Here is a 24,984-nt window from a genome sequence, read left to right as displayed (position 1 = left end):
AGCTTCCTGAGTTACAGTAGTGCTGAGGCTGGCAAACTGCAGTAGATCCACTGGAAAAGCCCTGCCCACTGCAAAAAACAGACATGCTTCTTGGCCATGACGAAGGTTCTAGATTTCTTTGTGCAGCTCCAGTTTACTTCCTAAAGTGAAAAGTGCAGCAGACATCTAAGCTGACTGGTTGCTTAAGAGAATAAGTGGTTTTATTCAGTCTACCTTTTTTTTTTTTTTTTTTTAACTGAGGTAAAAAAATCCAAGGATCATTATTGTTACTGATCAAAGTAACAATCTCTATTCCTAAAGACACAGTCTCCAGAAAGGTTACCATATAGCTAAAGAGAGACCTTTCACAAGTAACCTTTAAAAAAAACAAAACCCAAGCCCATACCTTCAAGTGGGATACAGTATCCCTAAAGAATCTCCTAAGGTTACTGTATCACTAAGGATAAACCATTCAAAAGCCTCAATTTGGGTTTTCCTTGTCATTTGCTGGGTTCAATTTAACAGGAGGTTTTCACCAGCTAAGACTTGATGGCAGCAGTGATGGGGTAGGAGGAGCAAAGAGCTGGCTGCTCTCATTTGGCACAGAGACGAAATCCAGGCTCCATTTAGCCTTTAGGCCAACATGTGATAAAACTCTCATGCCACACTCGCATGTGAAGCCCTTTTCCATTCCCACAAAAATCCACATACTACTCTTGTTTCCCTATAAAAGTCCATTTGGGGCATCACAAGCTCATGTCAGATAAGAAGCTATTTAAATCTTTCATGATTTCTTATGTTTATTCTTTTGACATTTGAGCACAGTTGCTAAAAGTGTGAGAACAGTTGCTGCTCCTGTTGGAATTTCTTTACCCCTCCACTCCTAAACCAGATGACGTTTTAAGCTTTACATTGTATGAAAGGGAGCACATTAAACATCAGGTCTGAGAAAAATGGGCAACAACATCATGAGACTGCAGCTTTGGGTACTGCAAACAGTTCAAATCTCTGTATTAAAAGTCAAAAACTTTTTTGGTTTAAAGTGTGAGCAGTACCTCAAAAAGCTGCATGAGATCCATTTTCTGGGTGATAGAATGTATGCCTGCCTAGTTTGCTTCCTATGAAGTTATTAACACTTGCTGCATCTGTAACTGCTGGTTATTGAAGGAAGGACTTAACTCCCTCCTAGAACCCTGGGACTAATCAAAACATTGCCATTAACATTTAATGAGAAAGTTGTTGCTTTCTCCAATAAACTGGCTTAGACTCTTAGTCCCCTAAAGCACAAATGGCACATACTGCATCATAGTTAACAAGCAGATTCTAGAAAAAAAACACAGTCAGAGGAGTGAGGTTTGTTGCATAAACTCAAAATGACTGGCCGATTTCTTCTTACTTTCCCCAGAAGTACTGGAAATTATGTATGCTAACCAGTATTCATCTCTCAGCAAAGCATCCAGACCTTGTTGGGCCAGTTCTTTCTTCCAGTAAGACCTCTGCATCATAAAGCAACTCAGACAAAACATGCCCAGAGGAAAATCCCATGCTTATAGGAGCTTCCAAGCCTTTTCAACCATTTGCTCCCCTAGCTGCTTGTCCTGGGTGGAGGAGAATGGCCTGTTAGAAAGGAATGGCCAACATAAATGGAAAAGAACAATTGAGACACTTGAGGGTGTGTCTAATGGATCCAGATATCCAGGACAGCAAAGGAAGTATTGCCCCTCATCTGTGCCACATTCAGGCAGAGGAGCCAAACTGGTAAATTGTAGGTCTGTCAGCCAATTCTGCCATTTTGGAGATGGGACTGGGTTTACACTGAAGAGGCATCACATGAGGAGAGTCCTCTTTACTAAATTAAAAAAGAGACAGCTACCACAAACAGTTTCACAATGCATTTACCAGGAGAATAGTAAGAGCAGTGAATAGTGCATTTTATTGCAAATGCTTAATTTAACAAAGATTAAATACACATCTGAACACTGTCACTTTGAGATACATTCCTAATCTGTCTTTGCCCTTGCTTATAGTGGTATAAATAAAGAATTATTCTACTGAAGCGAGCAAAGCCATTTCCTGGTTTTAAACTCAAAAGAGAGAAAATCTTGCTTTTTACTTCTACAGCAAATCCCATTCAATTCAGTATGGATACAACAGTATATTTAAGAAGAGAGACAACTGAAAAATCCATGTCCTAAATTCAGTAAAGGGTTATGGAGCTGAATTTCCATCTGAGCACTCTTGAATATTGAAACATCAAACCTCTTTTTCCTGTGGTGTAATCTAGTTTATTTTCCCCAGAAAATACATTTTCCTTTTTGTAAACAGAAGCCACATGAAACACATGGTTATCTTCTGAGCAAAAATATCAAAGACCATAGTTTCCACATATTAAAAAACCAACAACCCACAAACTTCTGTTTTAAAGCTAAATGCAGGTTTTTAGTCTATTGACATTTTTATTCCATGCCAGTTTTTTGCATTGTGGAAAATATGCACCCTTAGGAAAATAACAACTATGATAAGTTGTTAAAAACCAAATTATCTAGGAAGGTAATTTTTCCTATTATGAAAGTGGCTTGTCAGATAATATTAGTAAAATGAATTAGTCACTTAGCACACCTTTCATAACCTCTGAAAATGAAATTATGGCCTGTATGTTCCCATGAGTAACAAGAGCAGTTCTCCTCTTTGTATATACAGTAGTATCACTCCACAGTTTCTGATTATGTTTTATTCACATGGAAGCATAAATCAGTCATAAATCAGTCCAAAGCCTAAAACTAACCAAACCAGTTCATATTTCTCACATGAGCTATTCTATTTGCATGCCTTTCCAGATTAAACATTTCTTGTTGTGATATAAAAAGTTTCCAGGTACGTGGTATTCAATGGAAAAAGGTGACAGTATGACATTTAGAAGATGTATGCATGAGTTAAAAAAGGAAAGTGGGAAAACAACAGGAAGAGAAAGGAACATTTGCTTATGTCCATCTTAATAGAGGAAAGTTAATTGAGCAATACCTACCCAATTTATCCTGTGATTTTCCCCTCTGCTTTCTGGAATTATTCAGAGTAGAGGAGGTGCAAGCATGATCTGATCAGTGTATGTCAATACATGAAGAAGATGGAGCCAGGTTCTGTCCAGCAATGCCCAAGGATGGGACCAGAGGTGATGGGCACAAGCTGAAACACAGGAGATGCAGTCTGAACATGAGGGAATGGTTTTTCACTAGGAGGTTGACTAGGAGCTGGCACAGGTTGCCCAGAGTCTCCATCCTTGGCGATACTCAAAAGCTGTCTGGACATCATCCTAGACAACCACCTGTAGGCAACCAAGTTTGAGCAGGGATACTGGACAAAGTGGCCTCCAGAGATCCCTTCTGACCTCAGCCCTGCTGTGACGTGATGCTGCTTTGGTCAGGGAGAAAGGGAGGAAGCTCATTTTCTTGGTTGGCTCCCTTCAATCAGGAGCAGGAAATTTCAGAAATGCAAAGGGTGCTCCAGCAGCCAGGAGATCTGGAAGAAACCCCAATAAGCATGTAGAGTTTGCAGTGGGAAGGAGTGCAATGCTTGTAAGGTCAGGATAGGCAGCTTTACATCTGGCAAATTCATAGAAACAAAGCAGGAGAGCAGGAATTGCATATTACTTCCATTTCAGTCACTCTGAGAAACATTCCCATCCTTTTTGCTTCAGAGAGAGAACTGTGATGTAACAAATACACAGCAAGTGTCACCTGATGACTAGCGCTTTGTGCCAGGGGCTTTGGGAGCGCAGGAGGAATGCTGAGAACTACTGTGAAAGGACTTGTCATGTCCAAAAGCAAAGCAGAGAAATCTGGATGCCTGAATTTTATAACATTTGATTTCAGTGCAGACAACTAAGACCTTGGTAGTTTCTGGGACTTTAATCATGTTTTCCAGACTGATTTGCCATATCATTCTCCTGCAGAGCATGAAGCTAAGCACATCAAGGGGTGCTTAAGTCCAGGAGCTACATAGTGCCAGTTGCTGGTGCTGCAACACTTAGCTCTGGCCCTAGGCAAGAATCCCAGACTTTGGGGCTGCACTGTGTTCACACTATTCACACAGTAAAAAGGGTCACACACCTCCTCCATCTCCTGTGATTAGCTTGTCTTCTTAAATGCCAGCTCTCCTACATGTTAAAAAAATATCTGAACTGAACTGGACTTAATATCTGAATCTGAACTGGACTTAATGCAGGGTAGGGCAGTTGAAAAAGTTGGAAGGCAAGTTCAGTGCCAGGTTAAACACTGGATCCTTTTCTTGGATCATCACCTTCCTGGTACAGCTTCCCACGAGCACGGCAAGACAAGGGAGCTATTTCTTTTTCTTCTTTACTGAACAGTGCAAAAGGACAGCACCAGGGAGGCTGAAACTTTCAAAACCATAAAAATACAGCACTTTCAAATAATCCCTGGCACATTAAGGTAACCCAGACAAGCAAGACACAGAGGTGCAAATGCAGCTTTAATGTAGAAGTAGCCAGTTTCTGTTTGAAAATACAACATGTTGCCAAGTTAAAATTGCCAAAAATGCCAAAGAAGGCATTTTTCCATACTATTAACAGTAGACAATGCTGTTATCAAACAAGGTGGTGATGTTGGAAGTGGAGGAGGAGCTCTTTTTACATCTTTCTCTAGACTATTTCTGCTTCTAATGAATAAAAGTGCCTGCTGAAAAGCTCTGTGCCAAAGTACCTGGGTTTCTTTATCATGGAGCTCAGAGGAGCACTGCTAGGGTTAGCATACTGTTTTTCGAAGGCATATACAAGTGTATTGCAGAAGGCACTATGCAAATACTATTCACAGAGTTTATAATTTCCTGTTGGAACAGCAAAGAAAAGAAGGTCATTGATTTAAACCAGAGAATACAAATTATTTCCTGCCCATAAAGCTGCCAAATGCTCGGAGTTATTGATTTTTTTTTCTCCCTGCTGCTAACCAAACACTTCTGGTCCTGTCGTGGGCATCATCAGCTTATTGACCAAGTAAACATAACCCATTAAGCTGAACATTTTAAAAATAATAGAAAATTATAGTGGCTTTCTTAAAAAAAAAAAAAAAAGCACACCAAAAAAATAAAATAAAAAAAAAAAAAACAAAACCAAAAACCAAACCAAAACAAAAAAAAAAAAAAAAAAAAAACCAAAAAAAAAAACAACAGAAAGAAGAAGAGGCGAAGAGAGGAGAAACAGTTCCTGAAGTTAATTAACTTTTATGTAGATTCAAGTTTCTGCAATATAGGTTTGCATCCAAATGAGAGAGGAAGGAATAAATTAAAAGAAGACTCAGGGAAAAAAAACCAAAAGTCTTTTCCTAAAGAAACCAAGAAGAGGAGGGTGCAGGGAAGCAGGTACTTCATATTTTAAGTAAGACTTCAAGGAAAAGAAAAAATTAGTGCAAAATTGAGATTGAAAGGATAAAACCATGTGGCAGCAGCATGGTGAAGGCATGTTTTTATTTATTTATTTACTTATTAGCAGCAGGAGGTCTGTGCTATTGTCTGAATTTTTTTTTCCTAAGTCAGAGCTGAGCACAACTGATGCCTGGCCTTGGAACCTGTCAGTTTGAGGATAACACGTACAGTATTAATAAATGTAGAACAATACTTGCTGTCAAGTTGGTTACAAGGCAGTGGTTCACTGAAGGGGGCCTGACAATGTCAGAAAGCATTAGACCAGAGCCAGCAAATGTTTTATACTCTACAGCTGAACCCAAAAGATGAATTGATGCCCTGAATCTGACTTTAGGGCATCTGTCTGCTCTGGAGAGTGTGTTTTTGTCTGAAGAAGCAGGGGACAAGTTGCTTTTCCCTCCTCTTCCAGCCATCTGCCTACACAAGGGAGGCAAGAACCAAGACACAAGAGAGCAAATCCTAGTGTGCTGTAGATGGACAGGGATACCTTACATACAAAATAGTCTTTAAAAGTAGGACAGTACACTCAGGAGAGGTATTTACAGGCAGCTCTGAACAGCAGGGAGACAGCTACCAGGCTGAGATACTGCAGAGGCTGGCTTTCCCCTGGGACTGACTGTTGCAGGTGGCTTCCCTGGCCAAGAGCCTTGCAGTCCTTTGGTGTGAGAGTCAGCAGTGAGAGAAGAGCCAGTGGGAAGAGACACCAGGAGGGAAGTAAACAAGCAGATTACAAAGTGATGATAAATGAGGGTATTGGCCTTCTACAGTGGCTTAGAGGAAGGTGTGACTGCTTCCTCCACCCCCTCACCTTCATGCCTGTTGACTGAATACTGTTAATGCAGGTAGTCACAGATTAATAATGACCTGTTAACAGCTTCTTTAATTTTCTAATAAGTGCCAACTGCAGCTGCTATAATTATTCTGCTGGTCCTACAACATGCCCTGTGCCAGACTGAAAAATATTTTAATTTTTTTTTGTGGAACACACTGTCGTGCTCTTAACATGTGTACTGCACATGGGCAATTGCAGGCCTAAGTAAAATTACATCTTAGGCTGTCAGAGCACTTTGCAGCCATTAAATATAGATATTTCCCAGCAAAGTAGGAACCAGGAAGCATTTAGTCACTTATTTCTGCATGTGTGAATTGAGACACCCAAATTTTATAGTTTTAGCCACAGTGATACAGTGAGTCAGTTCCTGAGCTGCTTGTGAAACCTGGGAGCTCTGTCTTCTGCTTTGTTTGTGCTGGTATCATACAAACTGCAAAAGTCATGGATAGGTTGGAGGTAACACTAAGCAGGGGATTTTTCTGTGTAAGCAGAGGTCCCTAGGATTAATGTTGTGCAAAAGTGGTATTCATCATTCTTCCCATTCCCACCACCACAGAGCTGAGTAGCATGTGATGGGAAAATAAAACATAAACAAACAGAAATGGATCACAGTCCACCCAGATATGTGTCTCATATCTGCCACATGTGTCAAATTTCATTGTATTGAGCCCTTGGTAATCTAGTGTTTAGTCAGCAACCCCCCCAACAGGTATTTGAAGGTTACCATTATCTGAGGAAATAATGCATGTTGTTTGAAAGCTACTAGTGAGGATGTGTCTTGAAAATTCTATAAAGCAGATGCTGAATTTTCAGAGATCTTTTTGAAGGCAATGATCCTATAAAGGTATCATGTATTGAGCACACATAAAGCACACAACATTTTGAAAAATCTCACCCATCAACAGTATATAAAGGTGTGGTCTGTGCTTTTGTCCAGCTCTTGGACAATCATGCTTCCTTGCTGCACAAAGCCCCGTGCTGTAGCTCCATAAAGGAAAGCTTGTCCCCATATCTCTAAAGGTAGATTTACTGTAGGAAACAGCCCTGGAGTTCTTCCAAATCTGTCTAGTCTGGCATGTTTTAGCCTTAGAGGGGGAATGGGCAGGGAACAGAGAACAGCCCAGGTCTCTGGGAATCAAGTGCCTGACCTGATACTGGCTTTCTTTGAAGATATTCAGTGTTTTTCTGCCACAGCTCTGCAAAATGAAAAAAAAAAAAAATCTACGCCTTCCCTAACAGGAGCTATTGAATGACTGAAGATTCAGTGAATCACATTCAAAGTATTAAACAGAGAAATATTTATTCCTTAAAATCTTTCCCACACATATTCTGAGAACAAAAATATGGATTGCAGTCAGCTGTTCCCTGAAATTCCTCTTGTTCTGACTCATATTTGGAAGGGAATTTGATTCATGTCCAACTATCTTGTACAGCATCCAGTACAACTTTTCATTTTTCCAAGGGTGGATGAATAAATCAGTAGCTACTCCCCAGATGAAGTTAAAGGTCTGACTCCAGATGCTCCATGTGCAGTGTGGCAGGTTCCATCACTTCCTTTCCTCCATCTTGCACAGCTCTGTGCACAAGTTAACAAGCTGGATCTGTCTGAACAGAAACCCTCAAGTACTATGGGAACTTCTTCACTTTCTTGTATTTTTTAATGGTTCCCATAATAATTATTTTTTCCCTTTTTTGTCTTTCTGATAATAGAATGTTTCTAGGTCAGAATCCCAGTTGGTCTTGTGCTGATTTTGGTCCCCAATGCCTATTAAAAAGTCACGAGTCTTTATGGTTAGCTTTTCCCCAGATCCTAATTTGTGTTAACAGATTTAGCTGATACTGAACCAGTTCTGCTCATTTGGGCAAGGACCAACTTCTGGAACTGATCCAAGCGTCCAAGATGTTCGAAAGTAATTCATTTTCTTTAAAGCCTTGGGCTGTAAGTGTCGATCTGACACATTTAAAAGGGACTTGACTTTCAGAAGAGTAGAGTCCTTTTCTGAAGGAGGGGCTGTGCTGTGAGGGTGTAAAAAAGGGCACTTGAAATAAACTTACCCCATCTGAGAGGAATTAGGCTAGCTTTTTTTTTTTAGTTTTGGTTTTCAGTAGGAAGTAAGAATAGGAGCAGGGTGTTTCTAAGTGCCAAAAGTATGTACAGCTGTAATACTATATAATAAAAAGCATTAGATCAGCAAGGTATTTGGGCACAGGACTGCAGACCTTCTCACCTCCACCAGTATTTTTAAAGGCTTTGTAAATCAGGCTCTTGCTGATCACAGCAGAGCAGACCACACCACATCTTTTACCTCTTTATTTCTGCAGGCAAACAAGGGAGCAAGCTTATGATGTACACTATGATCCTGCTTTAAACATTTTTCCCCTGTGACTGCCTCCCCTGGCATTCAGTACCTTTAGGTCACTGTCTACTGCATGCCTGTTAATTGTGGGCATGTGGATGATATTATTGAAGTCAGAAAGACTACAGATAAGCATAAGCCTTATCACGATTGGAGTTGGTAAACTTCCTGGTTTTTAACATAGCCACATAGAGTCCTAGCCCAATGACATCTGCAGTACTTGTGTGAAGTTCTGAGACCATTTTCTTTTCCTTTTACAAGGTAAAATGTAACCTGTTAGCCAAGAAAGTTATCACAGATTCCTGGTGGTTTTTTGTTTCTTTCACATCTCAGGATTTAGTAAGTTGACTTAAAGCTAGATTGGATATGAGATGTCAATGTCTTCAGCATAATGAGTGTATTCAATATAGATAAATGCCCACAAACTGCTAAGAAAGATAAGTAAGTACCACAGCATAGAAAGAATTGCAGACTCTTTGGTTTTGTACTCTTCCCTGCTCCCTTACCTTGCAGGTTCAGTGAACTTATTCTAGGCAATTATATATGGGAAACACACATCAAACTGAAAACCTCACTGGCTTGACAGTCTCTTCTGCTAAACACAGAGTGTTATTCCCTCTCATCATGACAACAGAGACAGTCAAAGGACTCTTTGCTGTTTCTTTATATGATTCTTTTGTTTTAACGTGCCCATTTTGAAGCTGGCCTGTGTTGCAGGCTGTGCAGAGGTGCAGGGACAGCATAAAGCAATTATTTTGAACCTTGGATTGCAGCACTCATGACCTCACTCCCAGCAGCAAGGAAGCCAAGAAGCTGTCCCAGCTTTCTCAGGTAAACCACACACTGTTAAACCCGTAAACACCACTGATCTTTTCTTCTTGCATCCTGGATACAACTGTTCCTTTACCCTACTTATGAATTCTTACTCTTGAATCCTTTGCAATTCACCTCTAAAATGCAAAAGATGAGCATTGACACCTTCTTCCCCCTTCCATGGTGTCCAATTACAGAAACATACAATTAGGGATGTTAATGACAGATTATTAGTCATTAACCTATAATGGTATCCTCCAATAGCAGCAAAAATGGGTCACACTGTAGGTATAATTATCGTGGTTCTCTAATAATACACCCTGGTTGTGCCTTTTTTCTGTGATATATCCCTTGTATTTCAGTACAAAGTCAGGGCAGCTCTAGTTGTGTTGGAGAGTGATCTGGATCAGGCTGTTGAACTGCTGGCACATAGGCCTGACCTTCAAAAAGACTGAACAAACTAGGCTGTAGCATCTTTCCAACTTAGAGAAAACCAGTGAAGGATTTTGGCACTTGCCTTTGTTACCCACACTTAGGAGGACAGGCTCTATTCACAGAGGGATAAACAGGGACAGAAGGAGACAATAGGACTCCTTGGACAATAGGAATGGTGGCCCCACTGCTTCTGTCTGCTCAGCACCAGGGTGGTGATGCAATATTCTTCAGGGAGGGCACATAGAGGGATGAAGGTGGGCAAGTAGGAGGAAGAGAAATGCAGTGCAGGTGAGCCCACCGGATGAGACAGTGCTGTTTAAGAGCAGAAAGGGAAGTTGTCTGTGACAGCAGAAGAGAAATTCTATTCTGTAAATAGAATAGAAACATGAAAATAAGAATGCCCAAGAGAGGAGAGAAATGAAATGAAGCTAAGATATCTGAAGGCATCATCCAGATTTTGTGCTGGCTGAGAAGACCAACTGCTTCGTAGCATGTGCTGCAGTGATACAAGAGTGAGGTGGCTGTTTAGAGTCCTTAATCACTTTATTGACTACTTTCTCTTGCCTTTTTAATTGGTTAGTAGCAAAGGTAGAAAATAAACTTAACAGTCTTTCTTGGCTTTCTTGCCAGTAGTCTTTCTCATATGTAGAGTGGGCCCCTTAAAGCATTGTCACCTGGGCCAGCTACACAAATCTAGGAACTGATTCACAAGGAAATCCTGGAAGAGGCTATTTCAAAGCTCTCTAAAAAGATGTTCTACCTGCTTAAATGCCAGAATATGTGTTTTCAGTGCATCTGAAGAACAACCAAGGGGAAAAAGAAAAGAAAAAGTATTAATCCTACTTTTGGTTTGACTGTGAATTAAGCGAACTTTACTGCAAGTTTCTGAGGTCTTGTTGAAGGCACTCTGTACATGCAAAGTCTTTGATGCTTCTGAACATGCTAGCAGAGTAAAAAATTTGTGCTGTTACCGCTCATAAATGAAATAAATAATATGTTGAGGCTATTTCCAGAAAAAAAAAAGGGGAAAATAATATGCTGAGATCCTGTCAGAACACTTCTGCTGAACTGTCCTGTTTTTGGTGAGAGTACTGATGATGAAGGGATGTTGTAGACAGTGAGTGTCAAAAATATGTGTCTAAAATGTTGTCCTAGCATCTTATTAGTATAGAAATTGGCTTACACCCAGATGCCTGCCTTATGGACCTTAGAAGATCAATGGATGGGCAAGAAAGCAAGAATGTGAAATACAAGTGTGTGCTCGTGTGTGGTTTGACACACGAGCACACACTTGGTCTGACATTCCCTTCATCGCCTGTGACTTCCTGGGTGGTTTGCTGAAAAGCTGTGCCCAAGGCCAATTAAAAACTCACCAGCCCAGGGAGGGTTCCATTGCAGAAGGGTCAGCAGCAATTCCAGCCTTGAAGTTAGATGCTCAGACCTGTGTTCAGGTCTCTTGATAAATTTTTATTTAATTTATTAGTAGTCTTTTGCTGCACCTATTTAGTGTGTCAGTCCAACTCCTCAAGACTGCAGTTGTTCAAGGTGGTTTAAAGGGTCCCAGTTGCTTGTGTTGGTGGCCTGGCACTATATTGTCCTGGCCAGGTGGGTAGGCAGTGGCCCAGATTGAGACAGGCAGCAGTGATCACACCAAGTTTGCATTGATCAAGTTGCTTCTCTCTTGTTTCAGAGCAGTATAATTGTTTGCTGTTTGGTCTGTAGTACCACCCAGAGGCTGGAGATGCTGGTGGAGTTTCATAGCACCAGGAGGAAGACAAAGACAAAGAGAAGGAGGAGAAAATTACTTCCCCATAGAACCTACAGCCCCAGCTCCCTTGCTCAGTTCCAGGGAAAATAAAATTAATGTTTATGGTTGGTGAAAATGCCTTCTTCTCCAATACCTGCCTTTGGTGGAGGTGGCCAACAACAACCTCTAATGCACAAATTTCAGAGACGAAACAGAAAACCCAAATTTACCAAAATAAGGGAGACTGTCTTAAGCCAGCCTATTTTTAGAAGATCCTCTGTGGAAAAAAACAAAGTCTAATTTAAAACAGCTTTTATTGTTGCAGTAACCCACAATTTCACATGTGACCCTGGAAGTTTGTTAAATCTTGTTAACAGCCTGTGTCCCACTTAGCTTCAAAGTCAAGTCTTCTCCTTCATATCCTGATATTTTCAAGGCACAAAGTGAACATCACTATTATTAGGGTGCTCTGCTCTTTAACAGTGTTTTGAGAATGCTGCTTACAATGATTTAAGGTCTCTTCTTGGTAACTGTGGGCTCAATGTTTTTGTGCATGCTAATCTCCACTTAATCTTTCTACCCCTGCAAATAACATGGAGGAAACGATGTCTTTGCAGAACAGCATAGCTTGGAAATTGTGCTTTTTTCATTACTGGCTGTGGAAAAGTCTCTTCTTCCATCAGCTGACTTGCATACTCTTTTAGAGATGTAACAGGTTCTCAGGGGAGATCACCACAGATAGCAGCATGGACTTCCTTCTTAGGAGGCAATTGCATGTTATATCTGTAAAATTCTGTCAAATACTTACAGTTGATCCCTTTGTGGCAAATGAAGTGGAGGGGGTTTGGTCCTTCCCTGGGAGAGCCTCTACAGTTCACAAGCTGTATGTCATGTTCACAAAGGAGGCACACCTTGGGCATGACTCTGCTTCCCTTCCTTAGTGAGCCACTCCCATGGCACTTCAGCAGAGCAGCCAATGGAGCAGCAGACACAGTTGGCCACAGGACAGAAATCCAACTGACAAGTCCTTGCAGACAACAGATCCTTAATACATTTTAGTCTTTGGCAAGCTGTCACCATTCAGAAGGCATTGGCAGCCATGTGCCAAAGGATGCTCAAGGCTGCAATATTCAAGCATCCATTCCACAAGGGACCAGGATGGCAGGGAAAGGAAGAAGCAGCCCCTCTGTGGGGGATGCTCTGGGCTCCAAAGTCAATTTTGTCCTTGGTTTTGGAGGCTGGCAAGGAATTATGGGATTGGTGAGAGGGTTTGCAGTCTTGAGAGGCTTGTTAAAATGTATAGCTCTGAACCTTTTCCCACAGTGTGCTTGGGAAAACAGCTGAGAAACAAGTGGGACCAGAGCATCAAGAGCTAGACAAGTCCAGCCCATGGGCTTCCAACTGTGACTGAAAATGAGCAATGAAGACCTTGGTGCACAACTTGGGTGCACCTCAGCTCTCCACATCTCTGCCTCAGCAGAAGCAGCAACAGAAGATGGCTGTGGGGAGCGGCAGCACCTTAGGAGCAGCCCGGTGTGCTGCATGGGGCAACAGTGCTTAATGGGATCACCACTGCTCAGCTGCCAAGCTCCCTTGCCAGATGGCACCATCTCTACACTGCAGCACTGGAGCAGAGGTGGTGATGAGAGTGTGTGTGAGCATGTGACTGATCAGCAATAAGCTTTTCTTACTTTCCATGCATCTCCCTTGTCTGGCTGTGAGCAGACCGTGAGACCTAACAAACCTCAAACCCACTGACAGCGAGTTGCAGAGCCTCTAATTTCCGCTGTTTACCAGGCAGGTCCCCCGAGCCTCAGTCAAAACCTCGCTGGTGCAAGAGCTCCCTGTCTTCCCACCCTTACTCAGCAAACTGCCAGCAGCACCCCCCACCCTCAGACATTTGCATTCAATTACCCTGAATTTAATCACAGAAAGCAAATTTTGCCTGGCCACAACTTTGAAAGGGGCAAAAACAAATGCCTCAGGTCACAAACTGTTATATCTGATCCTCCCTCCATGGGGTTTTTTCCCCATCCCTCATGTCCCTTAACACCCATGTTATGTGGTGTTGGTGTCAGAGCCTCCTCCTGGCCAGATGAATCTTATAAGAAACTTGGTTATTAATCAGATTTTGCGGGGATTTAAGGAAAGTTGCAAACACAAGCAGGCAAGCAGGAAGTTCTCACTGTCCTTGTGAAATGACTACCACTGTTTCTCTGTAAAACCACACTTGCACATTTCCTCTGCTGTAACTTCTCATGCTATTCAAGTTCCCCAGGGGAAATGAAAAGAAAAAAACTCATCAGAGAAACAGATCAGGAGTGAGAGAGATGATAGCTGACAATACTAATGGCACAGTTTCGGCATTTTGGGGCATAAAATAGGCATTACATCCACATATCTCTCTGGGTTGCTATCACTACTAGCCAGCCACAAATCTGAAATAATTTAAATAGTAAACTTAAATACTAAGGGTTCTTAAAAATCAAGGAAACTAGTTAATAAGGAAAGCATTCAGCCTAGGAATAGCATGCATTACAACTGAGTGCTAACATCAGCAGGGCAGGAAATGAAATTTATACCTGAGCTGCATTCACAGTTTTGAAGTCACAGAATATGCTGAGTTAAAAGAGACCCACAATGATCATGGAGTCCAATTCCTGTCCCTGCACAGAACACCCCAAAAATCACACCAGGTGCCCAAAAACATTGTCCATACTCTTCTTGAAGTCAGACAGGCTGTGACCACATCCCTGGGGAGTCTGAGTTTCCCTCATTTTAGAGCATGCAAGTGTCAGCATGAGGACATGTCAGAAGAATGGTGAGCAGAGAGGGAGGCTGCCCATGTCACCCTGACCTGGCCACCATGGGAAGAAGTTCTGACACTTGTCTCTCCACCTTTGCTGAACTGTGGTTGTCAGCTGAGCAATACCTGACTAACACATACCTGAGGGATGCTAGAGGTGGTTTCCACAACAGGGCTCAAACAGTCTTGCCCAGGTCACGTTTCTGGTTACATTTTGGTCTGGGCCTTGGTTTATTATTCAGCTCTCATTGAGAGTAGCACTTAAGCCTCAGTGTCGTATGACAGGTATTGGGGTGTGAAGCCTTTGGGATTAGAAGTCCCATACAGCTCCCCCAATTATTCATATTCCTGTGTGCCCATTGAAAAAGAAAAGCTTTTTGCTATTTTTTTTTAATTGCTGTCAAGACCATTCCTCCCTCCCATTCCAGCTCCAAGAGAATCAAGAGCAGAAGCCAAGACTCAGATACTTGTTCAAGTCCTATCCTGCCACAGCCTGAAGCAAAGTGCTACGCCCCCACTGACAGCTCAGCTTGACTCCTACTAACCTGCTGTGGGCAGGAGCATTAGCTCAGTTCTTCAGTCCCCCTCTTGCACAAACTATGGAAGTCTTTCTTATTCTGCTGGGTCATGCATTCAGATCTCAAAATTGACTCATTAAAAGGGCAAGTTGGGGTGGGGGGGTTACAGGAAGGAAGAAAAACAGCTTGGAGAGACTTCCTGTTTATCCGCAGCTTGGGAAAAAAATTGACACAAGAGAATACACACACCCTGGCTCCATTATCTTTGCTGGCACAGTGCTGGCTTGGCTCTGTCCCTTGCCACTGAAGGCCAAATCCATCCCTGCCGCGAGCGTGTTTACTTTAGAGGAGTTTACTCGAGAGAGAAATGCGGTGCCCGGAGCCTGAATGCTCGCAGTGTGCGAGCAAGCACACGGGCACCGGGAGCCCCCGCCACAATGCTACGGCACTGGCCCCTGGCCACGCTGGGGAGGTCATTTTCTTCTCGGCAATTAGCAAAGTGGTGGCATCACTAAAAGAAGTTGAATAAACACATTCAACCCAGCTGGGTTCCCGGTTTGCTCTGTTCTCACCACTCTTCCTTCTGGGCACATGGTGGGGCCCCGGCAAGCTCGGTGCCGGTGCACTGCGCTTTCATTTAGGCCTGGTTGGAAAGGGCTTTTAGGAAAGCGGGGGGGGGGAAGTAACCCTTTGGCTTTCTTCTTTTACAACAACTGTCTTCTCTTTTTCTTTTCAGGGAGGAAAAATGCCAGTTTCCTTGAGAAGACTGCAGCAAATGGCTGTTTTCATGGGACTGTTCAGCGGCGGGGGATGCTTCGTGATGTACAATCTTATGCAAAGTAAGTCTTGGTGTTGTTAGCAACCTTATTTCTCCTCTGCCCCTTTCACTGCCTTTTGTGTAGTGGGGAAAATAGCAGCATGCGAGCTGTGAAAAGCAGATGAAATTAAGGGAAGAGCTGTTGGGTTCTGCCTCTGTGAGCTCCACTTTTTTCATCCTCAGGGCTTTTGCTCTCCCAAAAACTGATGTGTGCATTTGCAGAGACCCATATTGCATAGGGAGCAGGCTGTTGTGGTCAGAAGAAAGTCTGGTTTTGGGGGTTTCCCAAGGGTGATGGTGAAGTGAAAGCTTCACCTGCAGTAATGCAGGTTTCATTTCTTAACTGGGATTTTGTAGCTGGGCAGTAAAAGAGGACCATCTGTGAGAAGGTGTTAAAGTCTAGTAGTTTTGTCTTTAAATCTCTATGTGGTGCTGGCCCTTAAACACAACACACCTGTGAAGTGCTAAGAAATCATGTGTTTCTCCTCAGTGAAGTACAGATAAGAGCAGACAGCACTGAGAAGACCAAGATAAAGAGAAAAGCTAGACAGGTGATATTGCTGTTTATATGTAGGTGTTTATCTCTAGTTGCAATGTGTCTTTGGCCAAGAATCCACATTATTAGTCCAAATTATACGTGTTTATTTTTTCTAAAGCTACTTTTAGGTAGTTAGCATCAGAGCAGAAGTAAGTTTTGCCTCTCTCTCAGGGGGTGCCATAGGCCTCTTGGCTCTATGCTTCTCCCTTGTTGGTGCTTTTCACCCACCCTGATACCAGAGGATGCTGCCAGAAAAAAGTGTAGCCAAGCCTGTTTCTCAAGCCCTCAGATAAGCTCTGAAACCTCCCCTTCATTTTACACATATTAATAACAAATCAGACAGGCCTGGAAAGCAGGCTTTAATTTTAGGCAGCTCATGCCCCCAAGCTCTGGAGTACATGACAGAAATATGATCCTTACACTTTAAAATATTGAATCTAGCTTTAACAAGGACATTAGCATTTTTTAATTTTCAGCTTCAGCACTGTTAGTCACCCCCTGTGCTACACAGCAAGCCTGAGGGCTGTTTCCCCCCATGCCTTGGCTGTGCAGTCAAGTGGCACATTGCAATGGCTACTTCTGGCGTTCTTGTAATTTCAGTGGCCACTGTGCAGCTGCCTGATAACTCAGCCAGGCTGCTGGAAGGACATTTTCTGCAGCCATGTGTGTCCTTCTCTATCCTCTAAACAGACAGGTGCCACACTTGGAGCCTTCCTCCCTTGGCTCATGCCAGGGGCTATCCCAGTGCCTTCTCCCCAGTGCACAGAGCAGGCCCATACATGGACTAGTGAGGAGCAAGTGGCCTCCATAGTGGTGGGAGCAGTGGGAAAGGATTCTTTCCCTTCCCTTCCTTCAGGCTGAAGGAAAGTTTGCATGCACGTGGTCTCTGTGCAAGCTTGTACAAATACTCAGGTAATCCTATTTCTACTTACTCTCATCACCTCCACACCCTTCTCGTGGAAGCAGTCTGCTCAGCCAACTCCAGCATGCTTTCAGCTTCCCTACCAAAAGATGTGGGGATGAACGGATTAGTTGGGCATTTGATGTCTAATGGTGAGATGCTAACAAGGAACAGCTGAGTAGGAGCACCAGGAAATTAGAATCCATTTCTCCTCCAACCTGCAGAGTGAACACAGCATACTTTTCACATGGTCTGAGTGGCTGTTTGTCATGATTTATAGGTCCTAAAGGGCAGGCATGCTGCAACCCCTTTGGTTGGAGCTCCTTAGGATGTGCTGGGGGACACAAGAGGACTAACGCAGGTGACAGCCTGGCAAAGCTGTTTCTATGCCAACTGGATGCTGCCTACTCACAGGGCATGCCTCTAATTAGGGAGAGGGGGCAGCACCTTTCTGCCTCATGCTCCAAGATTAAGACTGACAGGCAAGAGACCAGGAAACAAACCTTACACCTTATTTTAAACCCTTTGAAAGGTGAAGGCAGAGTTTCCAGAGTAGGATTTAACAACTACAAACTCTTAGCTTAACTTTGCCCTTCTTGATGTCAAAAGGGTGAAGTTGAGCTGATCTAGAAACCCCAGCAAGACAGCCTTAAAACTGTTAATAAGCAAATCTCTGTCTCCATAAGGAGGGTCAGGAAGTCTCCAGCTCCTCAGCTGTGGCCTGTCCATTTGCAACCACGGTACAGCTTTTCACAGCCATACAGAGCAACAACTGTCCTCCATGAGCCAGCACTGCAGCATCCATGTGCAGTGCTGTTGTGGCTGCTTGACCAGTAACTTGCTTCTGAGTGCCTCCCTTCTAAGGCATCCATCAGCAGAGTTGTAGCTTCATGGCTGCCACTTGGAAAGCTATACCAAGACCATAGCTAGAGTACCACAGCAGCAGCTGTTCCCCTCTCAATGTTTGCAAGACATTCTCCATTCTTAAGGTATTTTATATACCTCGAATAGGAAAAAAAAAAAAGAATTTTTATCAGAACATTTCAGATACTCATTGTTGTCCCTTTTTTCCCCTTCCTTTTAGATAACCTACAAATGCATGAAAAGTGGGGAGACACAGCCATAAGCTGAGCTGTAGATCAGAATGGAACAGACTATGTTCAGAGCTCTCTTCACTTAAATGAGCTGAATAACATTTTCTTCTCTGATGTAAGGGTGTGTTTCCTCCTTTAGCTAAATTTCTCCTAATTAGTAGTTTTGGACTGTATTTCAGGGAGGATGTGGTAGTCTGGAGAAAATGTCTTTTTTTCTCTTTTTTTAAGCTTGTTTTGATTTAAAGTGAACAGTCTCCTCACTATCCTGTTTCTCTCACCTAGAAAGTTTTGCCAGGACCCAGTATTACCAGCAAGCTTTGGAGCAATTGAACAGCAATCCTGATGCCCTGGCAGCCCTGGGTGCCCCCCCTCTTAAGGTTCACAACATCCACCTGACAGATGGGAGCAATCGCGTGGACACAGAAAGAGCGCGGGTAACTCTGGGCAGGCGGTGTCACAGGGTGGCTTCCCGAGATGTCAGGTGACAAGAGATCAGCCAGGGGATTTTCAGTGGCTCATGAGTCACCTGGGGGCACTGGAAGGCAGCAGGATGGAATACCAGTTGATCTGGAAGAGGAATGGATTTCCAGAGCATAAATCTACTAGCATAGAAACAGCAAGAGCAGCTTCTCCATGTTGTGCTATACGGGCCCATCACACAATGCCAAGGAACCTCTCAAGACAATCAGTTCCCCCCTCACACAGTAAGCCACAAAATCATTTTCAGAGACATATCAGATCCAGCTTTAAAATAGCACCTGCCTTCCTTTACCCCCGAGATATGTCCCATGCTAGTTTTTAGGGCTTTATTGACAGCAGTTTTACAGCCCCTTACAGGCTATGCTGTGGTACAGCATGAATGGTGTGTTTTTTAAGAGCACCTGTAAGCTTGTGTCATTGAGAACAGCTGCCCAGTCTGAGACTGAACATGAGGGTTACTCAGTGACTGGAGAATGCTGTGCTGGCTGATGAAGTATTGCACAAGGCCACCTTGTATCAGCTGAGGGCTGGGCTCTGGCAGACCTTGCAAACACAAGTGCACTTCCACTTGGCATTGATGCCTCAAGAGTACTTTCGGTGTTTCTAGCCCTTAATCCACGACTGGCTGCCCTTCCCTTGTTTTGCTAGTAAGACTGAGTGCCCCTAGTGACCTCTCCAGGTCCTTCACTAGGGTAACTCATCACTCATCACATTGGAATACTGGTGAGTAGTTATGAATGCCAGGGACCAAGCAAGGGCATTAAGGGATGGATCAGATGGTACAATGAAGAAATGTGGCTATCAGGGTAAGATTAAAAACCCCAACCTTTTACAAGCTCACATAAAATTACTTTCCATTTCACTTCAGCCAGGCTACATTTACATGATACCCTGGACCGAAGCATTTCCCATGTTTTCTAGATTCCACCAGGGAACATAACTAAGAGAAAAAGTCATGCAAAACCCCCTATAATCTCATATGCTGACTGAAAAGAAGATAACCTTTCCCACGGATGTTTTCCTATGTCACTGTTTAAGAATGCTGGTCGCTTGGGTGACTCAGGGTGAAGTCAAACCCTGCCTTCTACTGACCTCACCCAAGACACAAATCACCAACTTTCTTCTCCACTTTTTCATGCTCTTAAGTATTCATCTTCTCATGAAATAAACTGGTTAATCATCATTATACCACAGGTCGATTTACTGACTTCACAACATTCCCAGCTCCTGGGTCTGTTGGCGAACACCTGACATTTTCTCTGTGATTGCATCACAACCAGCAAATGCTACACCTGAATAATTTCTTTTATTCAGACATTAGACCCAGTGTAATTGGCTGTGGTTGCTGCTGCAGCTCCAGCTTTGTTTGTTAAACAGATAAATGATAAAATTTGTGATGCTGAAAAAAAAGAATCATTGAACATCTCATTGCCTCGGTGATATGCAGAGGATCTCAATCTACAGGCTTGTAATGGTTATGGGAAGCTCTGACAGTTCAGGTCACCTCTGGATGACCATACATTCTGGTAAGGAAAGGTGTTAGCTCGTAAATATTTCAGGGAGCTACTGGCTTTCCCTGGGGGTTGCAGCTGTAACACAGTACATTCTTTCGGCAGAGAGAGATTAAGGCATGGCAGAGCAGACATACTTGTGTAGCCACACACGTGTTAGCTGTTAGAAAAGATCAGCCCAATTCTGAAATACAGTAAAAGAAAATAATTATAGTGTTAAAAGTTAAAAAAGGTGTGAGCTCTTTGACTAGAAGGAGTAAATGTCTGTTTCACAATAAGCTTTGCTGGATCTTTATTGTGCTTTTACATTTGCAGATAAAGTTACCAGTCTCTGGAACAAAATCTGCGGGCTACCTCTGCATTAACGCGGTGATGGACCACTCTCGTCGGTGGTGCGTACTGGGGGGTGGCAGGAGAAATTGGAAAGGAGTGGTAGGAGAAAACAGTAGAGCAGGATATTTGCTTTAGTCATCTGTGGTGCTGAGGTCATGCACACAGATCGAGCAGAAACTCCTGTCTGAAGGTCTTGTCAAAGGTTTTTATTTTCACTAGGACAAAAAGGTAAGTTAGTTGAGAAATATTTTGAATCCATGAACATGAGCCATTCCTTTGTGTTAAGCGTGTTCTGCAAACTGTAGCTCAGTACATATCCAAATACTGTGAGCCAAGGTAAAGCATGGTCCCCTCCCACCCCACCTCCCCTAAAAGGTGCAGAGGCTGTTGAACAGCAGTCCTAACTCTGGTCTGGTATTAGAGATTGCAGTAAGGGAATCACACATTATATTGCAGCTATGCGAGGTGAGCTAAAACCAGGATTTGTTTATCTGACCTATCCAAGAAGTGGGGTCCTTATGGTTAAAAAAAGTGCTAGAACAGATGCATTATAGTAGAAGGATACTCTGATACCATGTCATATAGAAGTGACTTTACATTGTCATAGTACTGAAGCCAGAAAACCTCCTTTGTCAACAGTAAACTGTTTTCTGGAACTGAGCAAAGAATTACTACATGAACTCAAAAGTTTTACTAGATGCGAACCTCTTGTTAGGTACTTCTGTTAGCTCTGTTTAGAAACCAAAAGCAATAAAACTTCACTCAGCTGCCACCAGCCATATGGTGATGTTTCTATTCATAATTAGATGAGCATGACTTACTGGATTTCTCTTCTGAGTAAGTATGGGAAGGAAGAGAAAGGCACTAGGCTGGTACTTGAGAAACTGAGTACTGGACCTGGCATCCTTCCAAATAAACAGGGATAACCCTAAGGGTCCCCAGCCCTATTTCTTGCACACGTCACTTCCCTGGTGCCTGAGCTCTGATCTCCTCACTCCTCCTTAGCCCCTCCTCATAGACAATTCCCTGTTATTCCTTGTTCACAGTTACTGTGAAGATAATTGAAGAATTGCAAAATGTTAAACTAAGCAGTACATACACATCTCTTGGAGTTTTGTTTTAAAATGAGCTCTTTTTACATTTCTGCAAATCTAAGAAAAAAAAAAAACCATCTGCTTGTAAAAGGATTTGTGGCAGATAAATCTGTCAGACTCCACCAAATCCACCCATGTACAGGGTCCTGTGCACAGCTTCACATGGGGCTGAGACAGGACTTGGTGCCCTTGCATCCCAGTGGGGATCTAACAGTAAAATGGCTGAGAGTAAGGAGCAGGTAAGCAGGCCATCCTGGTGGGATGCTGCAGAGTTCATGTGTGCTCTTCCAGGGCAGCTCTCACACTGATACAGAGCTAAATGGCACCAGGAGTTGAGTCTTCTGTGCAAGAGTAGCTGAGGCACCAGAGCCACTGAAATGCATCTGACACTGAGTGTGCAAACCGTCTGTAGTGTTTTATTTATTTTATAAAAGAGACGACAACTGAAAAAGAAAATTTGGAGTCTGTGAGCTCATTTGGTCCAGGAGGAAGTGGCATTCACCCAGAGGCAGGCAGTACAGGGATGGGGAGGGTGCCCAGAGGCAAAGGCAGCCAAGGCACAGCAAAATTCCTCTTGCCTGCCCTGAAGTGACCAAGAGAAGGGCTGAGCCCCCAGGCCACACTATGGGGAACAAGCAGGTCACCCCCAAGCCTGGTTGCTTGGCCTGAGTTGGGGGTGGGAGCAGAGGGCTGCTGAGCAGAGCCCTGCTGCTGCAGACCCATTGCACAGAGGTGCAGCAGCCTAATTACCTAATTGTATGTACTCAGCACTGACTCCAGCAAAAGCAGAGCTGGGCCAGTGCCAAGAGCTTTTGAAAAAATCCTATTTTAGTACCCCAGAATAATAGTCCTTTCCAGCTGGAAAAGCAGCATGAGCAGTTTCTCAGAAGTGGGTTTGGAGCAAAGCTTAGAGGAAGGAGCGGGCACCCCCTCAGTCTCCAACAAATGCAATTTTCCTTCTTAGAGTAACCACTGTCGTACCCTGTCAGGTTTTCAGCAGTCACATTGAGCGATCACACAGTGTTCAGACTCTTCCAAGCCAGAATAATTCCTTAGCAACACTGTCTGGCTCCAAGGCTGGAGAGGAGTGGAGCAAGGAATGCACCCGCAGGATGGAGAGAAAAAAAGGCACCGGGTCAGGGAAGGAATGTCCTAAGAAGAGCTGGCAGGTTTTTATTTGAACTGCAACGAATAAGAACATGCATACCAGACCTTTAAATCTGGGCTATGCCACGATATTAGGGAGAACAGCTTTCAGAAGCTGGTGCTCACAAACCAAGTTTTAAAACACTTGAGAGAATTTTTAAAAACAGTGGATGTGTGGAATTAATTGTTTCTCTGAGCCAGCTGTTTCTACATTGACTTGACCATGATAAAAGTGATTGCTACAAGTTAAAAATCTTCTTTGGTTTGTGTCAGCTGGTGCCTTCGGGATGTCACCTTGAAACTGCGGGATGGTCAGAATATTCCGGTTTACCATTCTCCAGTGGAAAGCATTGGTGTGCAAGAAGGCTAAAAATCAGGGACAGCTGCATCTCCGCCCCCCATTGAGCCAAAGGAGCCATTAATCGATTGCATCCTGCTGAGTCTGTGAATGTACACCGTTGTCACAAGTGACAGTTTCACTTAAGCCGGTGCTCTCAAGACAATTTTCTCTCTTAAGATTTACCTCATTATTGTTGTGGTTGTAATTTTTTTTTTTTTTTTTTTGCTGGTTTATTCATGTGTTTAAGAGAAGCCTAAAATAAATATCTTGCAAAAGTGTTGCTGTTGCAGAGAAGTAATGTGTTATGCCCTGTGTGTGCTGGTATTATGAATTTGAAATAAATAAACAAACTGCCAGGAAACTGAGCTTTGTTTTACATTGGCAGACCAAAGTCAGGACAAGTCAGCCTCTCAAAACTTTGAGACTTGCTGCCTCAGTTTGCCCCCATTTCTCAACAAGATTCTTGCCTATATCAGGAAGGATGAAGCAGCAAAGGTGAAGCTCAGCAGCAGCACCCTCAACTCCACTTATGAAGTAGATTTAGACCCTCACAGTTATTATTACAAAGCTCATGAGATAGCTGAGGCCACTCAGCTGAGGAATCCCAGGAAGAGACTCACTGCTCACACTGAAGGTTACTCAGAAGAAGCCACTGCTTCACACCAGCACTGTCCGACAAGTTCAGGAGAAAAACACTTGGGAGGGTGCAGAACAGATGAAGGCACTGCCATGGTTTACTCTGACTATAACAAGAGATTTTGACTGTGCCATCGGGTAGAGAATTTCCCATTACCAAGGAAGCTGAGGAATAAACAAAACACCCCAAACTAACAAAAAAACTCCTCCAACCCAAACAATTTCAAGTCCCATCCCAAACTGCCTATGTGAACAATTGCAAAACCTAAGGCACAGTCTGAGGCACAGAAAAAATACAAGTAACTGTCCTGTCTGTATCAGGAAGTAACACAGGAGCCCTTAAGAACATCCAGACAAAAGAGTGGTTTGAATTCACTGAAATAGAGATGCTTTATCTCTAGATTAAGAGAGGCTGTAGCTAAGGATAGCCCAGAGCTTATACCACTCCATTCTCTGTTCCTCACCTTTCCATCTCTTCTTCCAAATTTGAGTCCAAGAAATCCACTAAGGAAAAAGGCACTGCAAAGCTTTTCAAGCGCCACAAGTATAAGATAGAGAAGGGAGAGCTAGAGCAAAGAATTTTAAGACAACAGTATTTTCTTGTTTAACAATGACCCAGCAAACGGCAAGGTGGCTTTTGAGCAAACCTGAAAAGCAAATGCCTAATTAGAAAGGAGATCCTGAAGAGCCACAGCAAAGGCATCTCAGATAAACAATTTTAGAATGAAACAATACATATGTGCTTTAGTTTGAACTTCATAAAGAGCTGTCAGGATGAACAGCACTGGTGAGACCTGATCCAACCCACATGAAAGCCCAGCACACCAGGGAGAGGATTAGCATTAATCAAAAAAAGACAGCATTGCCCAGCTTTAAGATTGAAATTGCTGTTTACTGGTTTCACAAAACAAAATAAAAGCCAAATCAAATTTAATACGATATGAAAACATTAGCCTTGCACTACCACTAGCAAGAACAACACTTCAGAGATATGGAGATCTGCTGGCAACCTGGTCCCTCAGAGCTTGATTGACTCTAGGTTTTGGTCACTGAAGATGTTTGGTGGGAAATCAAAGAGCTGACAAGAAAAAGCCAAATCAACCAATTCCCATCCATCAATTACCACTTCCTTGGCTGCAGCTTTGATTTTGTTGCTGATCTGCAAAGATAC

General features: G+C 43.1%; 1 protein-coding gene across 12 annotated transcripts in view; it reads left to right on the top strand.

The window, feature by feature from the left end:
- The window catches only part of LOC103819360 (cytochrome c oxidase assembly factor 1 homolog), a 51,767-nt gene extending 28,314 nt beyond the window's left edge, over positions 1-23,453 (top strand). For 9 of the 12 annotated variants that reach the window (XM_030231899.2, XM_030231918.2, XM_030231909.2 and 6 more), the window contains 5 exons: positions 12,923-13,235; positions 15,660-15,762; positions 18,556-18,707; positions 20,580-20,656; positions 23,111-23,453. In XM_030231899.2, coding sequence (XP_030087759.1) covers positions 13,200-13,235; positions 15,660-15,762; positions 18,556-18,707; positions 20,580-20,656; positions 23,111-23,207 — 465 coding nt within the window. In that variant the 5' untranslated portion in view covers positions 12,923-13,199 and the 3' untranslated portion in view covers positions 23,208-23,453. Of the gene's footprint in view, positions 1-12,922; positions 13,236-15,162; positions 15,396-15,429; positions 15,518-15,548; positions 15,570-15,659; positions 15,763-18,555; positions 18,708-20,579; positions 20,657-23,110 lie in introns of those variants that run through there. The other 3 variants (XM_018918175.3, XM_009093848.4, XM_050971121.1) reach the window with 3 other exon arrangements.
- Positions 23,454-24,984: the final 1,531 nt, after the last annotated feature.

Source organism: Serinus canaria, chromosome 2 (assembly GCF_022539315.1).
Source record: "Serinus canaria isolate serCan28SL12 chromosome 2, serCan2020, whole genome shotgun sequence".
Lineage (NCBI taxonomy): Eukaryota > Metazoa > Chordata > Aves > Passeriformes > Fringillidae > Serinus > Serinus canaria.
This window is presented reverse-complemented; position numbering and strand designations above follow the sequence as displayed.